Here is a 14,767-nt window from a genome sequence, read left to right as displayed (position 1 = left end):
TAACATGACAGAGGGTATCCTCAGTGTGAAGATAGGATTCCGTCCTCACAAGGACTGTAAGGTGGTCACTCTGGCCAATTTTGCATTGACAGATGCATCTGTGACAGCAGAAGCTATTCAGTGGCTTCTCATTATGAGTAAGTGACCAATTTACTGCAATTGTGGGACAACTGGCCACAAGAGGAGAGCAACCCGGGTTTAAGCTTCTAGACACCCCTGTTCGTGAAAAGAAAAGTTGTCTCATGCATTGGAATAGATGACAGATAACATCCAGCTTTACAATTCAGAGATCTGAATAAAATAACACCAGTTGGGTGGCGCTGACACCAAATCCCATTGTTTCCAACACTCACTGAAGTCTAGCCCATTCAACCCAGTCAAAGGAAGTCAGAGAAAATAACAAGGTGGGGTCATTCAAAGTACAAGAGTCCTGAATTGTGCTGAGAAACCTTCCTAATGCTTTGTTCCTTTCAACAGGCAGATTAGAACCTTGACATTGAGCAAGGTAATTTTCCACTGAGATATGAAGCTGATTAGAAGGATTAAAGGTTGTGTACGAGGGACTATAGACCTGTCATTACATTTCCCTGCTACGAGATGAATCACAGAAGGTCTTTAGGACTACCAACACTCCAATTAACAAGCCACATAGCAGCTTTCCATGAGGTATCTAAGCAGCAATTTGGATGATTGATCAACCTAGCAGTGCCCAGGGCCAACAGCAGAATAGCTCCTTTGTCCCGTATAAAACTGCTCAGAGATAGGAATACAGGCTCAGGGCAGCAGTTCAATCACAATCAGCGGAACGTGAGTCTATGGTTGTATTCCACTGAGCTTTTCAGTTCTCCACCCGTCTCAATGACCGAGGGGAGAAATCGAACATAAGCTGTACAAAGCCCCAACAGGATTGCCTGCCTAGAGATTGCCCTGGTATATTCTGTCCACAAAAAGCAGGAAAAGGCCGTTCCCATCTTCATCAGTCTACTGTCAATCATCAGCAAAGTGATGGAACGTGTCATTGACAGTGTGATCAAGCAGCACTGAGGGGAGGTGGTGGGGTAGTGGTATTGTTGCTGGACTAATATCCCAGTGAGCCATGCTAATGCTCTCAGGGTCTGGGTTCAAATCCCACCACAGCAGATGGTGAAACTTGAATTCAATTTAAAAAAAAAATCTGGAAACCATTGTCATAAAAACCCACCTGGTTCACTTGAGGGCAGGAAATCTGCTGTCCTTATCTCATCTGGCCAACATGTGACTCCAAACCCACAGCAATGTGGTTGCCTCTGAACAAGGGCAATAAATACTGGCCTAGCCAGTGACACCCACATCCCATGAAATAACCTGCTTACTGATGCCCAGGTTTGGGTTCTGCCAGGGTCACTTGGCTCCCAACCCCATTACAGTCTTGGTCCCAAGCAGGGGCAAAAGAGCTGAACTCTCAAGGTGAGGTGAGAGTGACTGCCCTTGACATCAAGGCAGCATTTGACCGAGTGTGGCATCAAGGGGCCCTAGCAAAACTGGAGTCAATGGGAATCGGGGGAAGTCTCTCCACGGGTTGGAGTCATACCCAGCACAAAGGAAGATGGTTGTGGTTGCTGGAGGTCAGTCATCTCAGTCCTGGGACATCAGCCCAACCATCTTCAGCTGCTTCATCAATGACCTTCCTTCCATCATAAGGATACTGAAGCAGTCCATGTCCAAATGCAAGAAGACCTGGACAACATTCAGGCTTGGGCTAATGTGTAGCATGAACATCAATTACCACTTAAGTGCCAGGCAATGACCATCTCCAACAAGAGAGAATCTAAGCATCTCCCCTTGACATTCAATGGCATTACCATCACTGAATCCCCCACTTTCAACATCCTGGGGCTTACCATTGACCAGAAACTGAACTGGACCAACCATATAAATACTGTCTCTACAAGAGCTGGGAATTTGTGTGTGACTTGCAAGTGGCAGTGTTCCCATGCATCTGCTGCCCTTATCCTTATAGGCGATAGAGGCCATAGGCTTGGAAGGTGCTGTCGGGAGAGGCTTGGAAAGCTGATACACACTGTAGATGGTACACACAGTGACCTGGTGGTAGAGGGAGTGGATGTTGAAGGTGGTGGATGGGGTGCAATCAAGTGGGCTACTTTGTCCTGGATGGTGTTGATGGAGCTGCACTCATTCAGGGAAGTGGAGAGTATTCCATCACACTCCTGACTGGTGCCTTTTACATGCTGGACAGGCTTTGGGGGGGGTCAGGAGGTGAGTTACTCGCTGCAGGATTCCCAGCCTCTGACCTGCTCTTGTAGCACAGTATTTATATGGCTGGTTCAGTTCAGTTTCTGGTCAATGATAATCTGCAGGATGTTGATAGTGGGGGATTCAGTGATGGTAATGTCATTGAATGTCAAGTGGCCATGGTTAGATTCTCTCTTGTTGGAGATGTTCATTGTCTGGCACTTGTATGGCATGATTGCTACTTGCCACTTATCAATCCAAGCCTGAATGTTGTCCAGGTCTTTCTGCATAGTGGGGCTGAACATTGTGCAATCATCAGTGAACATCCCCAACCTGACCTTATGATGGAGGGAAGGTCAGTGATGAAACAGCTGAAGATGGTTGAGTCTAGGACACTACCCTGAGGGATGCCTACAGCAATGTCTTGAGGTTGAGCTGATTGGCCTCCAACAACCACAACTGTAGAGTAAAGCGTTAACACCAGAAGCATACATGATGTTTGTGTAATAATGATATCAGATCACATGACTGAGAAGTAAGAGAGATCTGGAAGAAGAGAAGCTGCAACCTCATGTGGAGGTCCAAATGTGTAAACTCTCGCTGTAAATGGTTTTTAGAAGCTACAGACTCAAGAAGCCTACTTTGGGAGAATAGATGATCCCCCAAACCTCTGTGTAGACCCCAACCACACAATGAAACAACAACCATCTTCCTTGTGCTAGGTTTGACTCCAGTGGAGAGCTTTCCTTCATTGCCATTTACATAAACTCTACTAGGGCTCCTTGATGCCACACTCAGTCAAATGCAGCCTTGATGTCAAGGGCAGTTACTCCCACCTCATCTCGAATTCAGCTATTTTGTCCATGTTTGGACTAAGGCTGTAATGAGGTCAGGAGCTGAGTGACCCTGGCGGAACCCCAACTGAGTGTTGGTGAGCAGGTTATTGCTGAGTAAGTGCCACTTGATAGCATTGTTCATGACCCCTTCCATCACTTTGCTAAGTTGAGAGTAAACTGAAGGGGCAGAAGTTTGTTGGGTTGGATTTGTCCTGCTTTTTATGTACATATCTGGGCAATTTTCCACATAGCTGGGTAGATGCCAGTGTTGTAGCTGTACTAGAACAGCTTGGCTAGGGGCGCGGCAAGTTCTGGAGCACAAGTCTTCAGTACTATTGCTGGAATATTGTCAGGGCCCACAGCCTTTGCAGTATCCAGTGCCTTCAGCCATTTCTAGATATCACGTGGAGTGAATAGAATTGGCTGAAGACTTGAATCTGTGATGCTGGGGACCTCCAGAGGAGGCTGAGATGGATCATCCACTCAGCACTTCTGGCTGAAGATGGCTGTAAATGCTTCAGCCTTATCTTTCACACTGATGTGCTGGGCTCCTCCCATCATTAAGGATGGGGTTACTTGTGGAGCCTCCCCCTCCCATCTGTAGTTTAACTGCCCACCCACCATAAGGACCTGATGTGGCAGGGCCGCAGAGCTTTGATCTGATCTATTGGTTGTGGCACCACTTGGCTCTGTCTATAACAATCTGCTTCTGCTGTTGGGCACGCATGCACTTCTGAGTTCTAACTTCACCAGGTTGGTACCTCATTTCTTGGTACGGCTGGTGGCATGCTCCCCTATACTCTTCATTAAAGAACAACTATCTCAATCAAGACCCAGCCAACTGCCAACTCAATATGGGAAGCCAGTCCTGCAATGTTGGGTGCACTCAACTTCACTGCCTTGAGACACTTTTTACATAAGACAGGAATGGGTGCGGTCTCTAATGAGCCCCAGCGTTTGAAGAGTTGAATTTATGCATATTCACATGGGTCGCTTTTGTGTTTCCTGCTTCAAATATGGGAGTCACCAACACCCTGTGTTGTTGATTTGGAGATAGTCTACCGAACTAGTGTTTGCAACAAGAGAAACTAGCTTTGCAAAGAATATTGTTTAAAAACATGCTTTAAGGAGCACATAATTGATCAGATCACAGATAGAACTCTCATTGTCCAGTAGCTTCACTGGACTCCTCCAGAGTTCCAACTGATAACAGAAAAGGGAAACAAAGTCACTCAGCACCACTTTCTCCTGATGAATGTAGAGAAATCTTGGTTTATAGGTCAATGAATTCTCTCTATACTAAATTGGTGACACTCCCTGTGAATGGAGTCTCCCCAGGAATATCCATGAGGCGCTGTGGGCCATCAGCAGCAGCAGAATGGTCTTGGACCACAACCTGGCGCAGCAAATTCCCCACTCTACCATTACCATCAAGACAGGAGAGCAACACTGCTTAATGTAGAATGCAAGAGATCATGCCAAGAGCAGCACCAGGCATTCCTAAAAATTAGGTGGCAAATTTGTGAAGCTACAACACAGGACTAGATGCTCAAAGGAGCCTGGGAATACCACCACCTGGAAGATCCCCTCCAAGTCACTCACCATCCCGACTTGGAAATATATCACTGTTCCTTCACTGTCGCTGGGTCCAAATCCTGGAACTCCCTCTCTAACAGCACTGTGGGTGTACCTACACCACATGGACTGCAGTGGTTCAAGAAGGCAGCTCACCACCACCTTCTCAAGGGGCAACTAGGGATGGGTAATAAATGCTGGCCTAGCCAGCGATGCCCACATCCCATGAACGAATAATGAGTGATAATCTGATAAACTGAATGCTCACAAAACATGAGTAAGCGTGTCATTGTTTGAACATTCATGCCAGATACCCTGAAAGACTCAAATAGATACAACTGAAGGACGATGCAAGGGTCGCACAGACCACAAGCCCACTAACAATAAGGGCACCAACATACCAACATGCCAAAACTAACAGAAGGAGAAATATCGCTCCCATTCACATTTTGTTTTATTCAAACCGAGGCTCCGAGGCCTGGATTTTGAAGGAATGCGGGAATCACCTTTGCACTTGCATCTCCATGGCGACAATAAGGGAAGAAAGCCCATACGCCTAGCGAGGCTTGATAACAAAGTTGGGGGGGTAAAAAAGATTAAACTTTATTGATCTGAAGCTACTCCACATTTGTGAAGCTCATATTAATTATCTGTTAAAGAGATAATCGCCAGGCAACAGAAAGGTTCCTCCAATCAGAAAACAGAAACAGTTACCAGTAAATCAGTCAAAGCACAAATATGGATAATTACCAAAGATAACTGAGCCAATTTATTAGAGAATAATACTTCCATTACCTAAAAAGTGAAGTAGTAGATCTGAACATTGCCTATAAATGAATGAAGTATTAACAATTAACAGGTGACGCTCCGTGACCCAGGTTAACGTGCTGCAACTTTGAAAATTGCAGCTAAATGCAACTAATAACCCTGCACTGAAACCAAGGTCATTAGTTGCCGAGCTTCAAACTGCTGCGATATTACCAGGACACGGTCTCAGTCACAGGTAAGCTCGCAATGGCTGTTAAGTATTCCAGCTCATGTCCTCTGGGGTTGGCAGACTTCAGCAATGTCTGCTGGGGACGGAGAGTCTGGAGTAATGTCTGCTGGGCACTGGCAAACTGGAGTAATGTCTGCCAGGGACTGGCAAACTGGAGTAATGTCTGCTGGGCACTGGCAAACTGGAGTAATGTCTGCCAGGGACTGGCAAGCTGGAGTGATGTCTGCCAGGGACTGGCAAACTGGAGTAATGTCTGCCAGGGACTGGCAAACTGGAGTAATATCTGCTGGGCACTGGCAAGCTGGAGTAATGTCTGCTGGGCACTGGCAAACTGGAGTAATGTCTGCTGGGCACTGGCAAACTGGAGTAATGTCTGCCAGGGACTGGCAAACTGGAGTAATATCTGCTGGGCACTGGCAAACTGGAGTAATGTCTGCCAGGGACTGGCAAACTGGAGTAATGTCTGCTGGGGACTGGCAAACTGGAGTAATGTCTGCCAGGGACTGGCAAACTGGAGTAATGTCTGCTGGGCACTGGCAAACTGGAGTAATGTCTGCCAGGGACTGGCAAACTGGAGTAATGTCTGCCAGGGACTGGCAAACTGGAGTAATGTCTGCTGGGCACTGGCAAACTGGAGTAATGTCTGCTGGGCACTGGCAAACTGGAGTAATGTCTGCTGGGCACTGGCAAACTGGAGTAATGTCTGCTGGGGACTGGCAAGCTGGAGTGATGTCTGCTAGGGACTGACAGTCTGGAGTACTGTCTGCTGGGGACTGATGTTCTGGAGTAATGTCTGCTAGGGACTGGCAAACTGGAGTAATGTCTGCTGGGGTCTGAAAGCCTGGAGTAATGTCTGCTGGGCACTGACAGCCTGGAGTAATATCTGCTGTGGACTGGTAAACTGGAGTAATGTCTGCTGGGGACTGATGGTCTGGAGTAATGTCTGCTGGGGACTGGTAAACTGGAGTAATGTCTGCTGGGGACTGACAGCCGGGAGTAATGTCTGCTGGGGACTGACAGCCGGGTGTAATGTCTGCTGGGGACTGACAGCCGGGTGTAATGTCTGCTGGGGACTGACAGCCGGGTGTAATGTCTGCTGGGGACTGACAGCCGGGAGTAATGTCTGCTGGGGACTGACAGCCGGGTGTAATGTCTGCTGGGGACTGACAGCCGGGTGTAATGTCTGCTGGGGACTGACAGCCGGGAGTAATGTCTGCTGGGGACTGACAGCCGGGAGTAATGTCTGCTGGGGACTGACAGCCGGGTGTAATGTCTGCTGGGGACTGACAGCCGGGTGTAATGTCTGCTGGGGACGGACAGCCGGGTGTAATGTCTGCTGGGGACTGACAGCCGGGAGTAATGTCTGCTGGGGACTGACAGCCGGGAGTAGTGTCTGCTGGGGACTGACAGCCGGGAGTAATGTCTGCTGGGGACTGACAGCCGGGAGTAATGTCTGCTGGGGACTGACAGCCGGGAGTAATGTCTGCTGGGGACTGACAGCCGGGAGTAATGTCTGCTGGGGACTGACAGCCGGGAGTAATGTCTGCTGGGGACTGACAGCCGGGAGTAATGTCTGCTGGGGACTGACAGCCGGGAGTAATGTCTGCTGGGGACTGACAGCCGGGAGTAATGTCTGCTGGGGACTGACAGCCGGGAGTAATGTCTGCTGGGGACTGACAGCCGGGAGTAATGTCTGCTGGGGACTGACAGCCGGGTTTAATGTCTGCTGGGGACTGACAGCCGGGAGTAATGTCTGCTGGGGACTGACAGCCGGGAGTAATGTCTGCTGGGGACTGACAGCCGGGAGTAATGTCTGCTGGGGGCTGACAGCCGGGAGTAATGTCTGCTGGGGACTGACAGCCAGGAGTAATGTCTGCTGGGGACTGACAGCCGGGAGTAATGTCTGCTGGGGACTGACAGCCGGGAGTAATGTCTGCTGGGGACTGACAGCCGGGAGTAATGTCTGCTGGGGACTGACAGCAGGGAGTAATGTCTGCTGGGGAATACGATCTTCATTTCCTTTATAACATGCTGAAGGTGGTTGATTTATGGAAAATTACAGGAGGGAGAATTGCAAGTTAACAGCGGCTGTCGGTGCTGAGGTGCTGGGTCCCGGCATTTTGCCATGCAGAACCTGATTGGTGACTTTGGAGTGCTTGGGTTTATGTAACGGCTCGGTGAGCAGATGCATTGTGGGCAGGGGCACTGAGCCTCACTAAGTCAGCAGGAGGGCACCATGTGCAGAGGGTGCCTGGGCAGCATGAAGGGCTCCGCGCCTGCCTGGAAAGTGGCAGGACGAGCGGGATGGCATGGGCACTGAGTTTTCAATCTGAGCGTGGATGAATATCTGGTTTAGGGGGGAGCAGTCTCCCCTCTTTAATGGAGTGCCTGTTCGAGTGAGGTATCTAACAAGCAGGCAACGCACTACTGTCCCCATTACACCCTACCAGAATTGAAAACGATCCCCCAAGCCTCATTCATGTGTGTTGTGTGCGGCGAGGATCAGTCTGAATTTGCCACAGTCCAATTGCCTGCTCTGAAGGGCTGGTTCTGACTGCTGACGTCAATATAATACAGGCAACAGTGAAAACACACTCCTTTTCACCTCTCTCTCTCTCCATCCTTATTTCATTGGGAGAAGTGTGAAACATGCTGTCCCTTCACAACCCCCCCACTTTTCCCGATTACACAGAGTCAGAACAAACCCCCTGGTGCATGTGACCCGCGCGCAATGGGCCTTGGGTGAGGGGCCAGAGGGCAGCTGGTGCCAGCGAAACCCATGCCCCAGTGCCCAAAGCGGGCAGCGCCAGCTCTTGCTGGAGGTTTCTGGGGAGCCAGGTCTTCAAACTGTCAGCGGAAGATGAAGAGAGCTGAGAATTGCAGCAAAGTTTGGGAATTAGGCCCTCTTTGTAACTTCGAGTATGTCACCATCTCACAGCGGGATGTGGTTTCATGTGGGGATTTAAAAAGTTTAATAAAGTTTTACTGTAATTTATGAACATGTCCCATCTCATGTGACATTGTCACATGAGGGGGACATGTTAGGGAATTTTTTTTTTCTCTATTTTTAATCTTTTTCAAAGTGTCAGCGATCTCCCTGAAGCTGCACTTAGCCTCAGGGAGATGTGTGCTCTTTCCCTCAGAGAGCTGCTGGTCACCTTCATCTTTGGAGGGGGGGGATGTTCAGAGAGAACATAGCTGCCAATTGTTTCTTAGCAGTATAAACTGGGGGAGGCAGTGGCATGGTGGTATTGTCACTGGGTGAGAGACCCAGCATCAATTCTCTGGGTTCAAACCCACCACCAATTTGAATTCAATAATTTGAAAAAAAAAGACATCGAGAATTAAAAGTCTAATGACAACCATGAAATGATTAAAAACAAAAACAGAATTACCTGGAAAAACTCAGCAGGTCTGGCAGCATCGGCGGAGAAGAAAAGAGTTGATGTTTCGAGTCCTCATGACCCTTCAACAGAACTGAGTGAATGTTAGAAGAGGGGTGAAATATAAGCTGGTTTAAGGTGGGAGGACAGAAGTGGGTGGGTGGGTGGGGGGGGTGTGGTTGTAGGGACAAGCAAGCAGTGATAGGAGCAGATAATCAAAAGATGTCACAGACAAAGGAACAAAGAGGTGTTGAAGTTGGTGATATTATCTAAGAGAATGTGCTAATTAAGAATGGATGGTAGGGCACTCAAGGTACAGCTCTAGTGGGGGTGGGGTGGAATAAGACTAACAGGGCATAAAAGATATAGATTTAAAAATAATGGAAATAGGTGGGAAAAGAAAAATCTATATAAATTATTGGAAAAAACAAAAGGAAGGGGGAAGAAACAGAAAGGGGGTGGAGATGGAGGAGGGAGTTCATGACCTAAAGTTGTTGAATTCAATATTCAGTCTGGAAGGCTGTAAAGTGCCTAAAACAAAAACAGAATTACCTGGAAAAACTCAGCAGGTCTGGCAGCATCGGCGGAAAAGAAAAGAGTTGACGTTTCGAGTCCTCATGACCCTTTGAAAGAACTGTAAAGTGCCTAGTCGGAAGATGAGGTGCTGTTCCTCCAGTCTGCGTTGGGCTTCACTGGAACAATGCAGCAAGCCAAGGACAGACATGTGGGCAAGAGAGCAGGGTGGAGTGTTAAAATGGCAAGCGACAGGGAGGTTTGGGTCATTCTTGCGGACAGACAACAGGTGTTCTGCAAAGCAGCCACCCAGTTTGCGTTTGGTCTCTCCAATGTAGAGGAGACTGCATTGGGAGCAACGAATGCAGTAGACTAAGTTGGGGGAAATGCAAGTGAAATGCTGCTTCACTTGAAAGGAGTGTTTGGGCCCTTGGACGGTGAGGAGAAAGGAAGTGAAGGGGCAGGTGTTGCATCTTTTGCGTGGGCATGGGGAGGTGCCATAGGTAGGGGTTGATGAGTAGGGGGTGATGGAGGAGTGGACCAGGGTGTCCCGGAGGGAACGATCCCTATGGAATGCCGCCGGGGGGGTGAAGGGAAGATGTGTTTGGTGGTGGCATCATGCTGGAGTTGGCGGAAATGGCGGAGGATGATCCTTTGAATGCGGAGGCTGGTGGGGTGATAAGTGAGGACAAGGGGGACCCTATCATGTTTCTGGGAGGGAGGAGAAGGCGTGAGGGCGGATGCGCGGGAGATGGGCCGGACACGGTTGAGGGCCCTGTCAACGACCGTGGGTGGAAAACCTCAGTTAAGGAAGAAGGAGGACATGTCAGAGGAACTGTTTTTGAAGGTAGCATCATCGGAACAGATGTGACAGAGGCGAAGGAACTGAGAGAATGGGATGAAGTCCTTACAGGAAGTGGGCTGCGAGGAGCTGTAGTCGAGGCAGCCTCACACCCCGCTTCCTGTAAGGACTCCATCCCATTCTCTCAGTTCCTTCGCCTCTGTCACATCTGTTCCGATGATGCTACCTTCAAAAACAGTTCCTCTGACATGTCCTCCTTCTTCCTTAACTGAGGTTTTCCACCCACGGTCGTTGACAGGGCCCTCAACCGTGTCCGGCCCATCTCCCGCGCATCCACCCTCACGCCTTCTCCTCCCTCCCAGAAACATGATATGGTCCCCCTTGTCCTCACTTATCACCCCACCAGCCTCCGCATTCAAAGGATCGTCCTCCACCATTTCTGCCAACTCCAGCATGATGCCACCACCAAACACATCTTCCCTTCACCCCCCCCCGGCGGCATTCCGTAGGAATCGTTCCCTCCGGGACACCCTGGTCCACTCCTCCATCACCCCCTACTCATCAACCCCCTCCTATGGCACCTCCCCATGCCCACGCAAAAGATGCAACACCTGCCCCTTCACTTCCTCTCTCCTCACCGTCCAAGGGCCCAAACACTCCTTTCAAGTGAAGCAGCATTTCACTTGCATTTCCCCCAACTTAGTCTACTGCATTCGTTGCTCCCAATGCAGTCTCCTCTACATTGGAGACACCAAACGTAAACTGGGCGACCGCTTTGCAGAACACCTGTTGTCTGTCCGCAAGAATGACCCAAACCTCCCTGTCGCTTGCCATTTTAACACTCCACCCTGCTCTCTTGCCCACATGTCTGTCCTTGGCTTGCTGCATTGTTCCAGTGAAGCACAACGCAAACTGGAGGAACAGCACCTCATCTTCCTACTAGGCATTTTGCAGTCTTCCGGACTGAATATTGAGTTCAACAACTTTAGATCTTGAACTCTGTCCTCCATCCCCACCCCCTTTCCTTTTGTTTTTTCCAATAATTTATATAGATTTTTCTTTGCCCAATTATTTTTAAATCTATACCTTTTAGGCCCAATTAGTCTCATTCCACCCCACCAGAGCTGTAACTCTTTTGAGTACAAACACATTTCCATTTGTTTTTCAGATGAAGTTACATAGTTTACTATTGTGAGATTTGAACTCTTGATCTTGGGGTTACAAACCCAGTACCATAACCACTTGGCTGTACCTTGCCTGCCCTGCTAGCCATTCTTAATTAGCACATTTGTTTAGATAATATCACCACCTTCAACACCTCTTTGTTCCTTTGTCTGTGACATCTTTTGATTATCTGCTCCTATTACTGCTTGCTTGTCCCTACAACCACCCCCCCTAACTTCTCTCCCCCCACCACCACCCGCCCCCCCATCACCTTAAACCAGCTTATATTTCATCCCTCTCCTAATATTCACTCAGCTCTGTTGAAGGGTCATGAGGACTCGAAACTTCAACTCTTTTCTTCTCCGCCGATGCTGCCAGACCTGCTGAGTTTTTCCAGGTAATTCTGTTTTTGTTTTGGATTTCCAGCATCCGCAGTTTTTTTGTTTTTATAACCGTGAAATGTTTGTTGTAAAAACCTATCTGGGTCACTAATGCCCTTTAGAGAAGGAAATCTGCCATCCTTACCTGGTCTGGCCTACATGTGACTCCAGACCCACAGCAACTTGGTTGACACCAGCTTTAGCTGGAGGTTTCTGGAGAGCCAGATCTTCAACCTGTTAGCGCGAGATGAAGGGAGTTGCCCTCCAGCCTAGGAAGCCACTCAGCCCTCAAGGGCAATTAGGGATGGGCAATAAATGCTGGCCCAGCCAGGGATGCCTACATCACACGAACGAATAAAAACAAAACATCAGAGCTGCATTTTGGGGCAGAATGTTGCCGTCAGTGAGCAGGGGGCAGGGCCTGCTTGCCGATGTCAGGCGGAATCTCTGATGTCATCCCGCCCCAGTTAAATATTCAGGAAGGTGGGGGCTCAGCGAAATCAGCTACGGGCCCGCCAACCTGTCAATGGCCAATTCAGGGGGACATGTTGGGGAATTTTTTTCTTTCTATTTTTAATCTTTTTCAAACTGTCAGCGATCTCCCTGAGGCTGCACTTAGCCTCAGGGAGATGTGCGCTCTATCGTGCACGTGCGTGAAAGAGCGCACTCTTGATTTTAGGCCCCCCCCCCCCACCCCCGTCCGCACAGGGAGCGCATAGCACTTCCCGTCTGATGTCATGCTGGGCGGGCCTTAATTGGCCCCGCCCACTTAAAATGGCGGTGCAGCCCCGATCGCTGGCGGGGATTGGCTTGGAGTTTGTTCACTTGGATCAGAAATCATGGGGCAGCACATTGGCAACCTCACTGCCGACAGCCCATAACTCCAAAACAGCCCTGTGTCTCCGAGACCCCTACACCAGGCCTGTTACTCAGTGTGCAGCACCGGCTGAGGTTATCCCATACGGATGAATAGTTCAGAGCCTTGTGAAGTGGGGTGGGGACGGGAATGTTCCCCAGCCTGAATTAAAACCTCAGTCTTCTCACACCCCCACAAAGGCAGTTGAAAAGGCCAGCTGCTCCAAATTCAGGGCAGGAACAATCCACAAGAGAGTGTCGGGTGGCCCTGCAACAGCTGGTGGTCCTGCAGGCAGCTCTCTGGACGCCTGTACCAAGCGCAGCAGTGCGAGCTCCCTGCTACCAGCTCCGAGGTATTGCAGCCAAGGCAGCCAACATCCTGTGACACTGCTCAGACCACAACGTGCACCATATCTCCTGCTAACCTCCCCTGGCACAGCCTGTCATTCTCGCTTAACAGACAGAGAGAGCGAGAGGAGGCCACTGAACAGAAGGCAGCTTTCAAAACAGAAATGGCTTGTGGGTCTTTCAATTTGAGCGGGACTGTTTAACCAGCGAGTGGAATCTCTGCCTGGGTCATAATTGAAATTTGGACAAAAATATATATCTTTTTCGATTTGAAGCCTATGAAGTTTCACACCCAAACATCCGCTTTAACAGCAGTGTAACCGCCTCACACACCATGCTGAGCAATGAACTGTTGCAACAGACTAACTATCCTGTTCAGCTCCTCAACACAAGGCAAATGAGTTGACTTAACTCATTCCTTTGTGGAAGAAAGTTACAGTCTTACAGCACGCAGTGTAAATGTAACTGGAACCAGGTAACCAGAAAGTGCATTCTTTGTATGGAATCTGGCTGCAAACTGGAACCATTCAAAAGCAGTGGGAACACTAACCAGAGAAAGAGGCACATGCCTGGGCAGGGGAGAAAGGCTCAAACCCATTTCTTTCGTAAATAAGTCAAGAATCTTAGCAAAGGAAAATGAGTAAAGCATTAGACAATCTAGAGGTGAATGGAACAAGGAAAAGGGTTTGTTTACCAGTTCTTGTGCTCTCATGAATCTCTTTTGCACGTGTTTGGCAAACAGTCCAGCCCCTCCTGGTTTACTCGGAGTCTCGGCCATTGCTGCTGTTCTCTTACACTCTAGCCCTGTGTCTGTCTGCTGTCTGCCGTCGCTTTGTGTAAGCTTTTGCCTCAGTCTACTCTCAGTCTCTATGCTGATGAGGAAGTGAGAAATTTCAAATACCCATCATGCTTAACATCCGTTTCAGATCTGAGAAAATAATTTGTGGGAAAGAACTAAAGTGGGTCTCTTTAGTTTCTTAAGTAGAGAGCAATAACCAGCATTTCACACCTGAACTTGGCCAAAAGATCAAAACATGCTTTAAATTGCAAAAATTATGCATTTACAATTCTGTTCTTAATGAGATAACGCATGTGTTCATTAATTGCTTTACAGCCCTGCTGAATATACTTGAATATTTACACTGGTTATTTCACAGAGCTGCAATGGTTGAATAACTCATTGGAACAGGGGGCAGTGTTAATGTGAGTGCTATATTCTCACCAAGCTTACTCCATAGTTTAACCTACAAACCATAAATGATTGTGTAGTCATCCCACCAGTTCATTTGTAAGAAACCTTTGGAAAGGTATGTAGTGAAATCTCAGCCAATGTCCTTAGAATACCCCCAAGAGCTGCTTTGTGCTTTAGTGAACACTGTAACCCTTCAGGGCACTTGGGACTAACCTTGTGCGGGTGGGATTCCTTTTTATCCTGGGAAGCATTTGTTCCAGTTGTGTGTGTGTGTGTGTGGGCGGTCTGGCCAGGCCATCTTTGGGGCTGGAAAGAGGCCAGGTAGAGCAGGAGCGGCTGCAGTAAGAGGGAGGAGGAGGAGGCAGGAACACTATGTGGGAGACCACACCCACAACGAACGTTTCTCTTGCCTGAACCTCACTGAGGAGCAGTACCTGAGGCTCCTTCACTTCACCAGTATCATCCCCTTGATGTCCAGCTGGCTTGGGGT

At 48.8% G+C, this 14,767-nt stretch overlaps 1 protein-coding gene across 3 annotated transcripts in view; it reads right to left on the bottom strand.

Annotated features, from left to right (window-relative positions):
- LOC121273183 (bridging integrator 2-like) overlaps positions 1 to 13,964 on the bottom strand; it is a 139,878-nt gene extending 125,914 nt beyond the window's left edge. For 2 of the 3 annotated variants that reach the window (XM_041180172.1, XM_041180171.1), the window contains exon 1: positions 13,780 to 13,956. In XM_041180172.1, the coding sequence (XP_041036106.1) occupies positions 13,780 to 13,863 (84 nt within the window). In that variant the 5' untranslated portion in view covers positions 13,864 to 13,956. Of the gene's footprint in view, positions 1 to 13,779 lie in introns of all 3 variants that reach the window. The other variant, XM_041180170.1, reaches the window with a different exon arrangement.
- Positions 13,965 to 14,767: the final 803 nt, after the last annotated feature.

Source organism: Carcharodon carcharias, chromosome X (assembly GCF_017639515.1).
Source record: "Carcharodon carcharias isolate sCarCar2 chromosome X, sCarCar2.pri, whole genome shotgun sequence".
NCBI lineage: Eukaryota > Metazoa > Chordata > Chondrichthyes > Lamniformes > Lamnidae > Carcharodon > Carcharodon carcharias.
This window is presented reverse-complemented; position numbering and strand designations above follow the sequence as displayed.